The 19,630-nt window shown below is 43.7% G+C and overlaps 2 protein-coding genes across 2 annotated transcripts in view; one reads left to right on the top strand and one right to left on the bottom strand.

Moving 5' to 3' along the window:
- Positions 1-19,630, bottom strand: part of LOC311138743 (NACHT, LRR and PYD domains-containing protein 12-like) — a gene marked incomplete at its 5' end in the record, with an annotated part of 452,061 nt that overhangs the window by 343,149 nt on the left and 89,282 nt on the right. The gene's annotated exons all lie outside the window — the stretch shown is intronic.
- LOC311103102 (uncharacterized protein) lies at positions 2,626-18,089 on the top strand. The gene is made up of 12 exons (XM_084144639.1): positions 2,626-2,691; positions 3,154-3,225; positions 3,313-3,360; positions 3,566-3,697; positions 3,861-3,999; positions 4,136-4,153; positions 4,435-4,470; positions 8,912-8,962; positions 9,086-9,190; positions 9,355-9,378; positions 17,465-17,577; positions 17,659-18,089. Exons 1-12 carry the CDS (start codon positions 2,650-2,652, stop codon positions 17,734-17,736), a joined length of 858 nt encoding a protein of 285 aa, XP_084000765.1. The 5' UTR covers positions 2,626-2,649; the 3' UTR covers positions 17,737-18,089.

The raw sequence follows: 19,630 nt of genomic DNA, 5'->3' as shown, positions 1-19,630 counted from the left end.
ACGCACAAGCACTTGAATCACATCCTGAAGTTGGCTGCCACTCAGGATGTGACGCCTGATATTGATGCGCTGGTGAAGGCTAAAAGATGCCAGGTATCAGGAGTCAAATAAACTATGCAACCCCACTTAAAGTGCTGCATGAGACACCCTGATATAGTTCTGTGATCTGTGATATACTTCTGTGAATCACTGAGGCATTGTGTGTTTGTGTGTTGTTTGTCCTCAGAATTTCAAATAACTTGAGGTGTTTTATGATTAATAGTGATGTTGTGCTTTTGGACACACTGTCCTCAGGCTCCAGCTTTATGTTTATATGTTTTTATGTTGATGTGCTATTGTTTTTAATTGATTTTATTTTATTTGTATGTTTAACCTATTCTTGACTCTGTGGTTCTTGCACTTGTTTGGGGAACAGGATTTCATTATTTGTATCTACATTTCTGCCTGAGAAATGACACCCGGATATAGTTCTGTGATCTGTGAAACAGTTATGTGAATCACTGAGGCATTGTGTGTTTGTGTGTTCTTTTTCTTTAGAATTTTCAAATAAACTTCAGGTGTTTTATGATTAATAGTGATGTTGTACTTGTACTATTTTGGACACACTGTCCTCAGGCTCCAGCTTTATGTTTTATGTTGATAGTATTAAAACAAAGAAAACAATCTGAAGTTGTTGTTTTTAAGTTATATATACCATGATTTTACCGGTCCGGCCCACTTGGGAATAGATTTTCCTCCATGTGGCCCCTGAGCTAAAATGAGTTTGACACCCCTGATATAAGCCATAATTGCAAACCAAACTATTCCAATAGATCGGCAAAACTGTACAACAGAGGGATCACTATGTAGCCTATGTTAGGGCAAACACAGCCTTGCTGAAATATTTTTTCTTTTTGCATTTGTGGATATTTGAGATACTTGCGATGTTGAAGTCTTTGGAGGCACATGGAAGAATGAAGAAGTTGTCAGTTTGAGTATGGTGAATGACATCACAGACAAGGTTTCTATCGTCTCTTATTTCTTAGACAAATACATATTTGTCCTGGAGGAGGAAGCATACAGGACATCTCACATGCTATTCTTGATTTATGATTGGATGTTCTTGGCAATATGTTTCACTTGGCTTTATTAAGACAGTCGCCTCGTGGGCTTTTGATGGCACGTTTAAGCCACTGCAGCTGGTTCTCAAACTCAAAGCAATTAAGGTAATTGAGTGAGCAGTTGTGAAATGCAACATCTGCCAAGTGAGTGAGACCATGTACATTGTACGCTGTAAATGTATCACCATAGACACTCAACAAAGTGTATCAGCAGCAGTTTGGCATAATCAAGGTAACCACTGGGCACAGACATCAGTTCAACATCTAGTTTGGATTCACTTTTGGTTGAGTTGTCAACTATTGTGAATTCAATGTGAAATCAACAAAAAAATGTCACCATGTCATTGGATTTATGTTAAAAGGAAAAAAAGATGAAACGCCCTTACGTTGATGACCTTTTGCAAATCCAATGAGGTTTCCATGTTGATTCAACCCCCTAGGTGACACAGGCCATTTAATGACCTTTGACCCTTGATTTACCTTGGTGACCTTTTTCAGGGCCTTTCTTCTCTCTGACCCCTTGACCCTTTGTCTTTGTTGTTCCATGAACTCGAGAACATTGGCTTTGAAATGTTCTTAGCTGAAAAGCATAATGGGATTGAATCCTGGCCTTAGTCCAGTCCACACTTAGTCAACAAATGCTTATGGCAAAGTATCACAATGGTTGAGAGGTGTGTAGGCTACACAATTGGGTAGAGCATGTGTGTTGCAACTCACCAAAGCTGTTCCCCTGAGTGAGGACTAAGTGTAAAATACTATATTTATGAACAAATGGATCTCTTAGTTTAACTTCAGATACATTACTTTCCCCTCTCTTGAGTAAAACAGGTGATAACATAATTCAATTGATCTGACAAGGAATAACCAAGTGCCTTGTGACAGTGATGTACAGTATATGATCCTGAGTTTGGTCTTCAAAACAACTTTGTCATGAATACACATTATGTTCAGTTGGTAGGAAATTAACTGCTTGGTTACGCATTAAAAGTGAGATAAATCCATGCCTACTGTTATGCCACTAGTAGGCCTATCCTACCTCCTGAAATATCAAGAAATATCTACAGTATGTGATAATGACCAATACAACATATGAAATGTGCCTGACAGTATAGACAACCACACTGATGACACACAGTCAGGCAGTCACAAAAAATTGTCTGTCATTAATGTTTCTGTCAGGATAAACCAGTACTTTCCCCTCTAACTAAAAGTTGAGGAAGTATTGCAAAGAGAATTGTCAGGATGGTATTTTCCCTTATCTGAAAGTTTAGGAAGGAATAATATTTCTCTCATCTTAAAGTTGAAGGAAGTATATTTATGTATCTCCCTTTCTCTCTCTCTCTCTCTCTCTCTCTCTCTCTCTCTCTCTCTCTCTCTCTCTCTCTCTCTCTCTCTCTCTCTCTCTCTCTCTCTCTCTCTCTCTCTCTCTCTCTCTCTCTCTCTCTCTCTCTCTCTCTCTCTCTCTCTCTCTCTCTCTCTCTCTCTCTCTCTCTCTCTCTCTCTCTCTCTCTCTCTACCTAGGGGAAATCCTGATGGTTACAAAGGCAACATGACAAGTGGCTTGGCATGGATCATCAGAGCCTGTCTGTTTGTGAGTTCTAGAATCTATGTTGCCTCATCATCTCTCACTGACACTATTCAAGCTGTCAGAGCACTGACAGTCAAACCTGTAGCTGGAGATATCAGTACACATCTGGGTTTCGCTCAAATGTTATCATATAAAACAGTGGGCCATGACTCTTTGAAACCCTGAATTGACTTGAAAAGGTTTGACCTCAACCCTGATACACATACAGCTCCTACTACTTATGTGCATGTTGTTTAGCTAAATATGAATTAAACAAAGTTTGAATTCTATGTGATGTGGTTGTAGTGTAATCACATATCATTGTTTCATTAACAACATAAAATAGGTATTCATTATTATGTAATGATTATTTAACCATGCACATTGCACTCTTTAGGTTTATAACAGATAAATAGTAGACTCGACTGATTCTCTCCTTTCCTCTCCTTCCATCCTCTACGCTCTCTCTCTCCTCTCTCTCCTCAGCAGGTGTGCCTGTGGAGAGCCTGTCTGTGTGAAGAGCCTGACTGCATGTATAATGAATTTTTGACAGAAATGGTAAATTATTTTTCTCACTTTTTGGTGCATTTTCATACCTGATATGATGTTGAACCTTTAGCAACTGGCTGCCTTTTTACCTTAAAGGTGGAACGTCTGCCAAATAACTATTTGTTCAGAGTGAACAAAAGTGAGGTATGGGTTTCATTCCATTTCTGTACATTCTATCTGTAAAGCCTGACTCCTAACTTGAAATCTGCAAGTGTAAATTGAACTTGAATCCATTGACATACATGCAAAATGTAATGAAAAGGTCAATTTTATGCAAGCTTACCTCAAGCTATGATTGGGCCCTAAAGGATTAGCAACTTAATTTCTGTCAATTCCACATTTATTACAGGACACGTTTGAAAGAGTTGAAAAAGCCCTTAGCGGGTTCTATGGGGAGAACTGTAAGAAGGACTTCAAATGCAAAGATTACAAAGATTACAATTCTGCACTGTGTTACTTACTGGAATGTCTGGATGGGAAGGTAGGTCTATGTAACTCTCTGTGTGTGTGTGTCTGCATGTGTGTGTGTGTGTGTGTGTCTGTGTGTGTGTGTGTGTGTGTTTGTGTGTGTGGGTGTGGGTGTGTGTGTGTGTGTGTTCCTCAAGTACCGAGCCTCTTCTCTTCTTCCTTCTACTCTATAACAGGAACCTGAGTGTGTCTCTAATGTCACATACAGTCTAGCTGAGGTGGAGTTGGTCAGTTTGAAAGGCTTCAAGTGTCTGGTTAAAGATGCATTCAATCACAAATATAATCCATTACAAGAAGTCAGAGAACAAGATAAAGGTATGTTAAAATGCCTTTGCTTCCATGACCTCTAGTGCACAAAATAATTATATTACATAAAGTACATCTTGAATGTATGTTGTATATTGGAAACTCATCTCCCTTTCTTACTATATGCTCTGTGTTGTTTTTACAGAATGTGATGCTGTTTTTGGTAAGAATTTGTGTGTGTGCGTGCATGTGTGTGTGTGTGTGTGTGTGTGTGTGAAATATGCTTAATAAAAATAACTAGTATTAATGATTTTAACCTTTCCTTCTCTATGTGATGCAGATAGATGGCCAAAAGCAAATACACTGGTTAAGTGTGTGAATGTGTGCGTGCGTACGTATGTACGTGTGTGTGCCTTCTGTACATACGTGTGTGTGAAATATGCTTATTATCAATAACTAGTAGTTTTAACCCATTGTTATCCACCTCTCTCTTTTTCTCTCTAGTTGATGCAGTGAGATGCCAAAAAGCAACTACACTTGGTATGTGTGTGGTAACACTTTATTTGGATTGTCCATCTAATGATGCTCTACAGACGATCAATAACATTTAAACTAACTATCTACTAACCCTTATCCTAAACCTAAATGTAACACTTACCTGCTAGCCCTAGCCCTAACCTTAACCCTTTGTCACGATCGTCGTTAAGAGAGGAGGACCAAGGCGCAGCGTGATGAACGAACATGTTTATTTACCTTTAGTGATAAATACTGACAATGAACAAAACAACAAACGACTCGTAACGTCCTAGGTAACATAGACCAACACGGAACAAGAACCCACAAACACAAAGGGAAAAAAAGACAGTTTAAATATGGCTCCCAATCAGAGACAACCAGCCACAGCTGACACTCGTTGCCTCTGATTGGGAGTCACTCAGGCCAACATAGAAATAAACAAACTAGAACTCCCAACATAGAAATACACCACATAGAAAGAACACACCCTGGCTCAACATATAGAGTCCCAGAGCCAGGGTGTTACAGTACCCCCCCCCTAAAGGCGCGGACTGCGACCGCGCCTCAACTAGAGCAAAACAGGGGATCGCTGGGTGGGCATTCCTCCTCGGCGGCGGTTCTGGCTCCGGCCTTGCCCACCACCCTCCAATAAACCCCCCATAGCGCCCCTGGTCCGGTCTGGCCCCGCTGGCTGGAGCTGAACTGGACGTAGCAGGAGCGGTTAGCTTCAGCTCCGTAGTGGAGCAGTTGACCGGTACCCTACCAGGCACCGGTGACCCAGGCACGGGTTGTGCTGGACTGACGACGCGCACCCCTGGCTTGGTGCGTGGAGCCGGAACGGGCCGGACCGGGCTGACGACTCGCACCCCTGGCTTGGTGCGTGGAGTAGGAACGGTCCGGACCGGGCTGGCGACGCACACCGTAGGCTTGGTGCGAGGAGCAGGGACAGGCCGGACCGGGCTGACGATGCGCACCCCTGGCTTGGTGCGTGGAGTAGGAACAGGCCGGACCGGGCTGGCGACGCACACCGTAGGCTTGGTGCGAGGAGCAGGGACAGGCCGGACCGGGCTGGCGACGCACACCGTAGGCTTGGTGCGAGGAGCAGGGACAGGCCGGACCGGGCTGACGATGCGCACCCCTGGCTTGGTGCGTGGAGTAGGAACAGGCTGGACCGGGCTGGCGACGCACACCGTAGGCTTGGTGCGTGGAGCAGGGACAGGCCGGGCCGGGCTGTGGAGAAGGATAGGAGACCTGGAGTGAAGAGCTGCCACAACCCGTCCTGGCTGAATGCCTACCTTCACACACTCTGTGTGAGGCATCAGCACAGGACGTACAGGGCTGTGTACCCGTACTGGCATAACAGCACGTGACACTGGCGCAGGATATCCGGGACCGAGGAGAGGCACTGGAGGCCACGAGCGCTGAGCCGGCACACTCCGTCCTGGCTGCATGCCCACCTTCGCACAACACGTGCGGGGTGCTCGCACAGGACGTACCGGACTATGCCGGACCACTCGTGGCACAGTACGCAGCTCCGCATACCCCGGAACCTGACCAGTCTCACGCTGCCATGCCTGAGTACGGGGAGTTGGCTCTGCTCTCCATCCAGGCTCCGCCAACCTGCCTTCTGGCCCCCCAAACCCGGTGGCCTCCTCTCCAAATCGCCCTGTGGCAGCCTCCTGCTGCCCAGCCGCCCATGCCGTGTGCCCCCCCTCAAAAATGTTTTGGGGTTGCCTCTCGTCCCTCCGACGATGACACTGCTGACGCCGCTGCTCCTCTCTCGCCAGGGCCTTAATCCTAGCCCATGGCCCTTTGCCCCCGAGCATGTCCTCCCAGGACCACGATTTGCCCACATGGGCCATCGCCAATCTCTCCATCTCCTTTCCCGGTGCTTCCTCCCATGTCCAGTCTGCCTGCTCCTGGACACGCTGCTAGGTCCTTGTATGGTGGGTTCTTCTGTCACGATCGTCGTTAAGAGAGGAGGACCAAGGCGCAGCGTGATGAACGAACATGTTTATTTACCTTTAGTGATAAATACTGACAATGAACAAAACAACAAACGACTCGTAACGTCCTAGGTAACATAGACCAACACGGAACAAGAACCCACAAACACAAAGGGAAAAACAGACAGTTTAAATATGGCTCCCAATCAGAGACAACCAGCCACAGCTGACACTCGTTGCCTCTGATTGGGAGTCACTCAGGCCAACATAGAAATAAACAAACTAGAACTCCCAACATAGAAATACACCACATAGAAAGAACACACCCTGGCTCAACATATAGAGTCCCAGAGCCAGGGTGTTACACCCTTATTCTAAATCTTACCCTAACCTTAGCAAGCTGTTGCTTGGTAGTGACTACCCATTATTCCTTATCACTTATTAACCATCATTTATTCACATATACATACACAAAATATTTGTTTTATTTGATGTCTTTATTATTTCATTCCAAGTCATCTCATCTCTATAGAGCTGCTGCATATGCTGTCTGATAAAATCACAATTGTAATAGGTCTTGAAAGTAAATAAGGCATACTTTTATGATTGCTGAATACCAGATAATGCATTTTCAGGTAGAGATACCTCGCAAAGCAACTGCTTTCTATCCCTCTCGCACGTTCTCTTCTCTCCATCTCAGTTTGTAATTAATTACCACGTTTTCTACGTTAAACTATGTAGAATATTGGCTTGTTGGAAAGTACAACTCCTTACTACATTGCACAGTTCGTGCTTGATCTGATTGATCTCTACAGAAACTGAGCATCGAGCTCACAGAAGAAGAAAAAAACCGAACGAAATGGATTTCAAATAATTGAACCGACATCGGTCAACGACTTTTGCATTTCAAAAGTGAAACGTTGTTTCCGAGTGTAACGTAGATTCTGGGAGTCGAGAAGCAGGTTGTAAGTTTAATATAACAAAAAAAACATGGAACGATACAACATAGGAGTAGCGTCTTGACTTGAAACAGAAACAATACTGCCTGGGGAAATAACCTAAGGGAGTGCCAAATAAAGGGGAAGTAATGAGTGAGGTAATGGAGTCCAGGTATGCCTCATGACGAAGCGCAGGTGTGCGTAATGATTGATGTCAGATGCGAATTCGAACGCCGGAGGGGAGGAGCGGGAGTCGATGTGACACCGAGGTCGGACAGGCAGACAGTAGGGTGTCCAATCAAAAATGCATCTTTTGACCAATGGGTCAAATAATATGTTAATTGTGTAGATACTCCTCTAAGAAAACCAATGGTCCAAACATGTCTATGTCATAATCCGTTCAAAAGTTATTGGAGTTTTTACCCTTGTAGGATGGCCAAAATAATTCAATGGAGTGGTAAAAAAGTGGTAAAAAATTGGGAAAATAGCATTGCGTCAGCTAGGCTGGATGCTGTTAGAGAATTAAGGCAAACTGACATGCTCACTGTTGAACTCATCACCTTTCTTCTCAAATCCGGAGGACATAAAACAATATTGAGGTAAGGTATACACTACTCAAGGGTTTTTCTTTATTTTTACAATTTTTTACATTGGAGAATAATAGTGAAGACATCAAAACTATGAAATAACACATACGGAATCATGTAGTAACCAAAAAAGTGTTAAAGGCCTATAGACTACACAAAAGTGTGACCGTGTGTGTGTGTGTGCCGCACTACAACTGAGGCAAACAATGTTGTTTTTCCCCACATTATTTGGCAGCATTATCTGTCCAGGCTGCCCTTTCCATGACGACCAGGGGCTACACATTATCAAAGAACTGTATTGTTAGCCATAATGACATCCTCATACTGTCACCTCTCTATCTATCTTTAGTTACAGTATGCTTTTGGCTGGGCTGAGAATTCTTCACTGCTTTCGTGGCCAGAAAGCACACCACTATGTGTGTGTACGGAAGCAATGGGTGTGGACATTGGTGTGTGTCTGATCTCAGTCTCAAAGGGATCAATGATTAGTGAATAATTATGTTAACGACACTGAACAAAAATATAAATGCAACATGTAAAGTGTTGGTTTCATGAGCTGAAATAAAATGTGCAGTTTTGTCACAACACAATTGGCATGCTGACTGCAGGAATGTCCACCAGAGCTGTTGCCAGATAAATTAATGTTCATTTCTCTACCATAAGCCGCTTCCAATGTCGTTTTAGAGAATTTGGCAGTACGTCTGACCGGCCTCACAACCGCAGACCACGTGTATGGCGTTGTGTGGGGTTATGGTATGGGCAGGCATAAGTTACGGACAACAAACACAATTGCATTTTATCGATTGCATTTAGAATGTACAAAAATACCATGACGACCAGTCATGTGAAATCTATAGATTAGGGCCTAATGAACTTATTTCAGTTGACTGATTTCCTCATATGAACTGTAACTCAATAAAATCAATAAAATTGTTGCAAGTTGCGTTTTATATTTTTGTTCAGTATACATACCTTTTTCTTTACATCTTTTTAGATACAAAAACTACAACAATATGTACAACCAAGTTACCCACCATAAATTACAGTAAGCATCTCTCTATATTTTGTCATACAATGATATAACTTATTTATTCAAAATCTGGATTCAAAATCTTGATAAAATTATATTTTAGGTGAAAGTCAATATTTTTTCTGACATTTATTTTAGAAACATCATCGATCCCACCTAAAACGTCATCATCAACAGCAAAAACAACAACACCACCACCACCATCATCATCATCGTCAACAATATCAAACAGCGGCAACATGGGTAGCACACTTTGATGTTTCCTTAATCCTTTAATGATTATTAGCGCTCAGTTAGTGTGAAGAATGTCTGACATTGTGCCAGCCAAGTTAAAACCTCCTCTTACCTCTTCTCAGATGTTGAATCCAAATTAATAACATGATATTATCTCTTTCCTTTTTCTCTAGAGTCACAAGAGCAGCGACTACAAAGTAAGGACACCTGCTCGTCGAACATCCCCCCTTTGCTGCTATGGAACATTCCTGCGGGGACTTGCTTCCATTCAGCCACATACAGAGGGGAGAACAAGTATTTGATACACTGCCGATTTTGCAGGTTTTCCTACTTACAAAGCATGTAGAGGTCTGTAATTTTTATCATAGGTACACTTCAACTGTGAGAGACGGAATCTAAAACAAAAATCCAGAAAATCACATTGTATGATTTTTAAGTAATTAATTTGCATTTTATTGCATGACATAAGTATTTGATACATCAGAAAAGCAGACCTTAATATTTGGTACAGAAACCTTTGTTTGCAATTACAGAGATCATACGTTTCCTGTAGGTCTTGACCAGGTTTGCACACACTGCAGCAGGGATTTTGGCCCACTCCTCCATACAGACCTTCTCCAGATCCTGCAGGTTTTGGGGCTGTCGCTGGGCAATACAGACTTTCAGCTCCCTCCAAAGATTTTCTATTGGGTTCAGGTCTGGAGACTGGCTAGGCCACTCCAGGACCTTGAGATGCTTCTTACGGAGCCACTCCTTAGTTGCCCTGGCTGTGTGTTTCGGGTCGTTGTCATGCTGGAAGACCCAGCCACGACCCATCTTCAATGCTCTTAGGGAAGGAGGATGTTGGCCAAGATCTCACGATACATGGCCCCATCCATCCTCCCCTCAATACGGTGCAGTCGTCCTGTCCCCTTTGCAGAAAAGCATCCCCAAAGAATGATGTTTCCACCTCCATGCTTCACGGTTGGGATGGTGTTCTTGGGGTTGTACTCATCCTTCTTCTTCCTCCAAACACGGCGAGTGGAGTTTAGACCAAAAAGCTATTTTTTTGTCTCATCAGACCACATGGCCTTCTCCCATTCCTCCTCTGGATCATCTAGATGGTCATTGGCAAACTTCAGACGGGCCTGGACATGCGCTGGCTTGAGCAGGGGGACCTTGCGTGCAATGACCTGAAGAGAGCTGGGACCACAGTTTCAAAGAAAACCATTAATAACACACTACGCCGTCATGGATTAAATTCCTGCAGCGCACGCAAGGTCCCCCTGCTCAAGCCAGCGCATGACCAGGCCCGTCTGAAGTTTGCCAATGACCATTTGGATGATCCAGAGGAGGAATGGGAGAAGGCCATGTTGTCTGATGAGACAAAAATAGAGCTTTTTGGTCTAAACTCCACTCGCCGTGTTTGGAGGAAGAAGAAGGATGAGTACAACCCCAAGAACACCATCCCAACCGTGAAGTTCTGGGCTGTTCCCTCACCTTCCTCATGATCATTGATGCCCCACAAGGTAAGATCTTGCATGGAGCCCCAGACCGAGGTTGATTGACGGTCATCTTGAACTTCTTCCATTTTCTAATAATTGCGCCAACAGTTGTTGCCTTCTCACCAAGCTGCTTGCCTATTGTCCTGTAGCCCATCCCAGCCTTGTGCAGGTCTACAATTTTATCCCTGATGTCCTTACACAGCTCTCTGGTCTTGGCCATTGTGGAGAGGTTGGAGTCTGTTTGATTGAGTGTGTGGACAGGTGTCTTTTATACAGGTAATGAGTTCAAACAAGTGCAGTTAATACAGGTAATGAATGGAGAACAGGAGGGCTTCTTAAAGAAAAACTAACAGGTCTGTGAGAGCCGGAATTCTTACTGGTTGGTAGGTGATCAAATACTTATGTCATGCAATAAAATGCAAATTAATTACTTAAAAATCATAATGTGATTTTCTCGATTTTTGTTTTAGATTTCGTCTCTCACAGTTGAAGTGTACCTATGATAAAAATTACAGACCTCTACATGCTTTGTAAGTAGGAAAACCTGCAAAATCGGCAGTGTATCAAATACTTGTTCTCCCCACTGTACTTTTGTATATAAACTCAGCAAAAAAAGAAACGTCCTCTCACTGTCAACTGCGTTTATTTTCAGCAAACTTAACATGTGTAAATATTTGTATGAACATAACAAGATTCAACAACTGAGACATAAACTGAACAAGTTCCACAGACGTGACTATTAGAAATGGAAAAATGTGTCCCTGAACAAATGGGTGGTCAAAATACCAGTCAGTATCTGGTGTGGCCACCAGCTGCATTAAATACTGCAGTGCATCTCCTCCTCATGGACTGCACCAGATTTGTCAGTTCTTGCTGTGAGATGTTACCCCACTCTTCCACCAAGGCACCTGCAAGTTCCCTGACATTTCTGGGGGGAATGGCCCTAGCCCTCACCCTCCGATCCAACAGGTCCCAGACGTGCTCAATGGGATTGAGATCCGGGTTCTTCGCTGGCCATGGCAGAACACTGACATTCCTGTCTTGTAGGAAATCACGCACAGAACGAGCAGTATGGCTGGTGGCATTGTCATGCTGGAGGGTCATGTCAGGATGAGCCTGCAGGAAGGGTACCACTTGAGGGAGGAGGATGTCTTCCCTGTACGCACAGCGTTGAGATTGCCTGCAATGACAACAAGCTCAGTCCGATGATGCTGTGACACACCGCCCCAGACCATGACGGGGACCCTCCACCTCCAAATCGATCCCGCTCCAGAGTACAGGCCTCGGTGTAACGCTCATTCATTCGACGATAAAAGCGAATCCGACCATCACCCCTGGTGAGACAAAACCGTGACTCGTCAGTGAAGAGCACTTATGCCAGTCCTGTCTGGTCCAGCGACGGTGGGTTTGTGCCCATAGGCGACGTTGTTGCCGGTGATGTCTGGTGAGGACCTGCCTTACAATAGGCCTACAAGCCCTCAGTCCAGCCTCTCTCAGCCTATTGCGGACAGTCTGAGCACTGATGGAGGGATTGTGCGTTCCTGGTGTAACTAGGGCAGTTGTTGTTGCCATCCTGTACCTGTCCCGCAGGTGTGATGTTCAGATGTACCGATCCTGTGCAGGTGTTGTTACACGTTGTCTGCCACTGCAAGGACGATCAGCTGTCCGTCCTGTCTCCCTGTAGCGCTGTCTTAGGTGTCTCACAGTACGGACATTGCAATTTATTGCCCTGGCCACATCTGCAGTCCTCATGCCTCCTTGCAGCATGCCTAAGGCACGTTCACGCAGATGAGCAGGGACCCTGGGCATCTTTCTTTTGGTGTTTTTCAGAGTCAGTAGAAATACCTCTTTAGTGTCCTAGGTTTTCATAACTGTGACGTTAATTGCCTACCGTCTGTAAGCTGTTAGTGTCTTAACGACCGTTCCACAGGTTAATGTTCATTAATTGTTTATGGTTCATTGAACAAGCATGGGAAACAGTGTTTAAACCCTTTACAATGAAGATCTGTGAAGTTATTTGGATTTTTACTAATTCTCTTTGAAAGACAGGGTCCTGAAAAAGGGATGTTTTTTTTTTGCTGAGCTTATATACAGTGGGGAAAAAAGTATTTAGTCAGCCACCAATTGTGCAAGTTCTCCCACTTAAAAAGATGAGAGGCCTGTAATCTTCATTATAGGTACACGTCAACTATGACAGACAAATTGAGAAAACAAAATCCAGAAAATCACATTGTAGGATTTTTTATGAATTTATTTGCAAATTATGGTGGAAAATAAGTATTTGGTCACCTACAAACAAGCAAGATTTCTGGCTCTCACAGACCTGTAACTTCTTCTTTAAGAGGCTCCTCTGTCCTCCACTCGTTACCTGTATTAATGGCACCTGTTTGAACTTGTTATCAGTATAAAAGACACCTGTCCACAACCTCAAACAGTCACACTCCAAACTCCACTATGGCCAAGACCAAAGAGCTGTCAAAGGACACCAGAAACAAAATTGTAGACCTGCACCAGGCTGGGAAGACTGAATCTGCAATAGGTAAGCAGCTTGGTTTGAAGAAATCAACTGTGGGAGCAATTATTAGGAAATGGAAGACATACAAGACCACTGATAATCTCCCTCGATCTGGGGCTCCACGTAAGATCTCACACCGTGGGGTCAAAATGATCACAAGAACGGTGAGCAAAAATCCCAGAACCACACGGGGGGACCTAGTGAATGACCTGCAGAGAGCTGGGACCAATGTAACAAAGCCTACCATCCGTAACACACTACGCTGCCAGGGACTCAAATCCTGCAGTGCCAGACGTGTCCCCCTGCTTAAGCCAGTACATGTCCAGGCCCGTCTGAAGTTTGCTAGACTGCATTTGGATGATCCAGAAGAGGATTGGGAGAATGTCATATGGTCAGATGAAACCAAAATATAACTTTTTGGTAAAAACTCAACTCGTCGTGTTTGGAGGACAAAGAATGCTGAGTTGCATCCAAAGAACACCATACCTACTGTGAAGCATGGGGGTGGAAACATCATGCTTTGGGGCTGTTTTTCTGCAAAGGGACCAGGACGACTGATCCGTGTAAAGGAAAGAATGAATGGGGCCATGTATCGTGAGATTTTTAGTGAAAACCTCCTTCCATCAGCAAGGGAATTGAAGATGAAACGTGGCTGGGTCTTTCAGCATGACAATGATCCCAAACACACCGCCCGGGCAACGAAGGAGTGGCTTCGTAAGAAGCATTTCAAGGTCCTGGAGTGGCCTAGCCAGTCTCCAGATCTCAACCCCATAGAACATCTTTGAAGGGAGTTGAAAGTCCGTGTTGCCCAGCGACAGCCCCAAAACATCACTGCTCTAGAGGAGATTTGCATGGAGGAATGGGCCAAAATACCAGAAACAGTGTGTGAAAACCTTGTGAAGACTTACAGAAAACGTTTGACCTGTGTCATTGCCAACAAAGGGTATATAACAAAGTGTTGAGAAACTTTTGTTATTGACCAAATACTTATTTTCCACCATAATTTGTAGGATTTTTAATGAATTTATTTGCAATGTGATTTTCTGGATATTTTTTTCTCATTTTGTCTGTCATAGTTGACGTGTACCTATGATGAAAATTACAGGCCTCTCATCTTTTTAAGTGGGAGAACTTGCAAAATTGGTGGCTGACTAAATACTTTTTTTTCCCCACTGTAGATAGATAAAATAGATAGAGTATTCAGACCCCTTGACTTTGTACACATTTTGTTACGTTACAGCCTTATTCTAAAATGGAAGAAATTGTTTTTTCCCCTCATTAATCTATATACAACACCCCATAATGACAAAGAAAAAACAGGTTTTTAAGAAGTTTTGCAAACTTATAAAAAATAAAAAACGGAAATATCACATTTACATACAGTGGGGAAAAAAAGTATTTAGTCAGCCACCAATTGTGCATGTTCTCCCACTTAAAAAGATGAGAGAGGCCTGTAATTTTCATCATAGGTACACGTCAACTATGACAAACAAAATTAGGATTTTTTTTTGTAGAAAAAAAATTATGAATTTATTTGCAAATTATGGTGGAAAATAAGTATTTGGTCAATAACAAAAGTTTCTCAATACTTTGTTATATACCCTTTGTAGGCAATGACACAGGTCAAACGTTTTCTGTAAGTCTTCAAAAGGTTTTCACAAACTGTTGCTGATATTTTGGCCCATTCCTCCATGCAGATCTCCTCTAGAGCAGTGATGTTTTGGGTCTGTCGCTGGGCAACACGGACTTTCAACTCCCTCCAAATGTTTTCTATGGGGTTGAGATCTGGAGACTGGCTAGGCCACTCCAGGACCTTGAAATGCTTCTTACAAAGCCACTCCTTCGTTGCCTGGGCGGTGTGTTTGGGATCATTGTCATGCTGAAAGACCCAGCCACGTTTCATCTTCAATGCCATTGCTGATGGAAGGAGGTTTTCACTCAAAATCTCACGATACATGGCCCCATTCATTCTTTCCTTTACACGGATCAGTCGTCCTGGTCCCTTTGCAGAAAAACTGCCCCAAAGCATGATGTTTCCACCCCCATGCTTCACAGTAGGTATGGTGTTCTTTGGATGCAACTCAGCATTCTTTGTCCTCCAAACACGACGAGTTGAGTTTTTTCCAAAAAGTTATATTTTGGTTTCATCTGACCATATGACATTCTCCCAATCCTCTTCTGGATCATCCAAATGCACTCTAGCAAACTTCAGACGGGCCTGGACATGTACTGGCTTAAGCAGGGGGACACGTCTGGCACTGCAGGATTTGAGTCCCTGGCGGCGTAGTGTGTTACTTATGGTAGGCTTTGTTACTTTGGTCCCAGCTCTCTGCAGGTCATTCACTAGGTCCCCCCGTGTGGTTGTGGGATTTTTGCTCACTGTTCTTGTGATCATTTTGACCCCATGGGGTGAGATCTTGCGTGGAGCCCCAGATCGAGGGAGATTATCAGTGGTCTTGTATGTCTTCCATTTCCTAATAATTGCTCCCACAGTTGATTTCTTCAAACCAAGCTGCTTACCTATTGCAGATTCAGTCTTCCCAGCCTGGTGTAGGTCTACAATTTTGTTTCTGGTGTCCTTTGACAGCTCTTTGGTCTTGGCCATAGTGGAGTTTGGAGTGTGACTGTTTGAGGTTGTGGACAGGTGTCTTTTATACTGATAACAAGTTCAAACAGGTGCCATTAATACAGGTAACGAGAGGAGGACAGAGGAGCCTCTTAAAGAAGAAGTTACAGGTCTGTGAGAGCCAGAAATCTTGCTTGTTTGTAGGTGACCAAATACTTATTTTCCACCATAATTTGCAAATAAATTCATTAAAAATCCTACAATGTGATTTTCTGGATTATTTTTCCTCAATTTGTCTGTCATAGTTGACGTGTACCTATGATGAAAATTACAGGCCTCTCTCATCTTTTTAAGTGGGAGAACTTGCACAATTGGTGGCTGACTAAATACTTTTTTTCCCCACTGTAAGTATTCAGACCCTTTGCTCAGTACTTTGTTGAAGCACCTTTGGTAGCGATTACAGCCTTGTGTCTTCTTGGGTATGCCACTACAAGCTTGGCACACCTGTATTTGGGGCGTTTCTCCTATTCTTCTCTGCAGATCCTCTCAAACTCTGTCAGATTGGATGGGGAGCGTCGCTGCACAGCTATTTTCAGGTCTCCAGAGATGTTCGATCAGGTTCAAGTCCGGGCTCTGGCTGGGCCATTCAAGGACATTGAGACTTGTCCCGAAGCCACTCATGCGTTGTCTTGGCTCTGTGCTTAGGGTCGTTGTCTTGTTGGAAGGTGAACCTTCGCCCCAGTCTGAGGTCCTGAGCGCTCTGGAGCAGGTTTTCATCAAGGATCTTACTGTACTTTGCTCCATTCGTCTTTCCCTCGATCCTGACTAGTCTCCCATTCAGGCCAAAGAGTTCAATCTTGGTTTCATCAGACCAGAGAATCTTGTTTCTCATGGTCGGAATCGGTGCCTTTTGGCAAGCTCTAAGCGGGTATTTTACTGAGGAGTGGCTTCCGTCTGGCCACTCTACCATGAAGGCCTAGTTGGTGGAGTGCTGCAAAAATGGTTGTCCTTTTCTCCCCCGATTGCTAATTTTGGCTGGGCGGCCAGATCTAGTAAGAGTCTTGGTGGTTCCAAACTTGTTCCATTTAAGAATGATGGAGGACACTGTGTTCTTGGGTACCTTCAATGCTGCAGAAATGTTTTGGTACCCTTCCCCAGTTCTGTGCATTGACACAATCCTGTCTCAGAGCTCTATGGACAATTCCTTTGACCTCATGTCTTGGTTTTTGCTCTGACATGCACTGTCAATTGTGGGACCTTATATAGACAGGTGTGTGCCTTTACAAATCATGTCCATTGAATTGAATGTATCACAGGTGGACTCCAATCAAGTTGTATAAACATCTCAAGGATGATCAATGGAAACAGGATGCACCTGAGCACAATGTAGAGTCTCATAGCAAAGGGTCTGAATACTTGTGAGACTTGAAATTGAGCTCAGGTGCATCCTGTTTCCAATGATCATCCTTGAGATGTTTCTACAACTTGATTGGAGTCTACCTTTTGGCAAAACTTCCTAAAAACCTGTTTTCGCTCTGTCATTATGGGGTATTGTGTGTAGATTAATGAGGGAAAAATGTAATTTAATCAATTTTAGAATTAGGCTGTAGCGTAACAAAATGTGGAAAAGACAAGGGGTCTGAATACTTTACGAATACACGGTCTATAATATAGATAGATACTGTATACTCATCGCTCTCCTCTTTGCTCTCTCCTAGGGGAGGTCATATCAGTCAGTACGTTGTTAGCTATCTCTCTGATAGCTAATATCATCCTTCTCTTGGGTGTTGTCTACTTGTGGACCCGGGGGAGACGCCAGCATGAAGGCCTGGTGAGTGTGGTGTGTGTGTGTGTGTGTGTGTGCATGCGCGTGCATGCTTTCTGTTGCTAAAGTGCTTCTTGTACTTTTCAGTTTCCTGCAATGCCTGAACTGGCAGTTTTGAACACAGTAGAGGTACATCATCTGATTTCTCAGAATTCTACGGCTTGATGACTGATGATTTAGGGCACTATTCACTCGAACCCAAGAGTGTTTGGATTTGCAGTCGCTCTCTCAGAATGTCAACGGAGATGCTTTGCAGCACTGACCCCATTCAGAGGAATAATCCATCTCTCTTCCATCTGCCGCCATTTTCCCCTCGCTTTCCCAGATGACAATGGACAAATATATATCCTGAGCCAGAGAAATGGAGACAACAGTCCTGTCTCTCTGTCACACACAGTTCACACTTCCAGGGCTGAGGCCAGAACTCTTCTTCTCCTGCCACTTTCATTCTGGAGATACTGTTGCAGACTTCACAACAAAAGCATTTTTGGACTTCAGAATAAAATAATTTGGACGTCATAAAAGCCTATGGACTTCATAATAAAAGCTCCCCTCCTTGTGTTTTAATGAGAAGAATGGGAGAACTAATAAATGTCAGTCTGTCAAGAGTCTCTAAAAACAAGACTTGGATTAAGGGAACACGGTGGTCTTGAATGACCACCCTCTGCCTTCAGCTGTCTGATCAGGCCAAAGATAATATATTAATGTGAATGGGAAGAAAACAGGATGAACAAGATGAACCTGTTTGGGGCTTACATTGGAACTAAGATGGTTAGAAATTGAGTGTTATTGTACTTGGCTGATGTGGCTGTGTTACCAGATGAAAGGGGATTTTATGATGCAGAGGGACATCAGAAAAATATCAAAAGGAGTGAAACTGGAAAGTGTGTGTATGTATATATATATATATATATACACACACACAATGCATTCGGAAAATATTCAGACCCCTTGACATTTTCCACATTTTTGTTACGTTAGTCTTATTCTAAAATGGATTAAATCAATGTTTTCCCTCATCAATCTACACACAATACCCCATAATGACAAAGAGAAAACAGGTTTTTTCGAAATTTTTATAAATGTAGTAAAAATAACTGAAATACCGAATGTACATAAGTATTCAGACCCTTTGCTATGAGACTCTAAATTGAGCTCAGGTGCATCCTGTTTTCATTGATCATCATTGAGATGTTTCTACAGCTTGATTGGAGTCCACCTGTGGTAAATTCAATTGATAAGACATGATCTGGAAAGGCACACACCTGTCTATATAAAGTCCTACCATTGACAGTGCATGTCAGAGAAAAAACCAAGCCATGAGGTAGAAGGAATTGTCCCTAGAGCTCCGAGACAGGATTGTTTCGAGGCACAGATCTGGGGAAGGGTACCAAAACATTTCTGCTGCATTCAAGGTCCCCAAGAACACAGTGGCCTCCATCATTCTTAATTGGATGAAGTTTGGAACCACCAAGACTCTTCCTAGAGCTGGCCGCCCGGCCAAACTGAGCAATCGGAGGAGAGAAGGGCCTTGGTCAGGAGGGTAACCAAGAACCCGATAGTCACTCTGGCAGAGCTCCAGAGTTCCTTTGTGGAAATGGGAGAACCTTCCAGAAGGACAACCATCTCTGCAGCACTCCACCAATCAGGCCTTTATGGTAGAGTGGCCAGATGGAAGCCACTCCTCAGTAAAAGGCACATGACAGCCCGCTTGGAGTTTGCCAAAATGCACCTAAAGGACTCTCAGACCATGAGAAACAAGATTCTCTGGTCTGATGAAACCAAGATTGAACTCTTTGGCCTGAATGCCAAGCGTCACGTCTGGAGGAAACCTGGCACCATCCCTACGGGGAAGCATGATGGTGGCAGCATCATGCTGTGGGGATGTTTTTCAGCGACAGGGACTGGGAGATTAGTCAGGATCGTGGGAAAGATATTAACAGATCAAAGTATAGAGAGATCCTTGATGAAAACCTTTTCCAGAGTGCTCAGGACATCCGACTGGGGTGAAGGTTCACCTTCCAACAGGACAACAACCCTAAGCACACAGCCAAGACAA

This window comes from Coregonus lavaretus (assembly GCF_964263955.1).
Source record: "Coregonus lavaretus genome assembly, chromosome: 2".
Lineage (NCBI taxonomy): Eukaryota > Metazoa > Chordata > Actinopteri > Salmoniformes > Salmonidae > Coregonus > Coregonus lavaretus.
Note: the sequence above shows the minus strand (reverse complement) of the source record. Positions and strands in the feature narration are given on the sequence as shown.

Coding starts and splice junctions, on each gene's coding strand:
- LOC311103102 (XM_084144639.1), top strand. CDS start 2,650: ATGACAAGTGGCTTGGCATGGATCATCAGAGCCTGTCTGTTT. Junction 3,226..3,312: donor ATGAATTTTTGACAGAAATG/GTAAATTATTTT, acceptor TTTACCTTAAAG/GTGGAACGTCTGCCAAATAA. Junction 8,963..9,085: donor GTTACCCACCATAAATTACA/GTAAGCATCTCT, acceptor CATTTATTTTAG/AAACATCATCGATCCCACCT.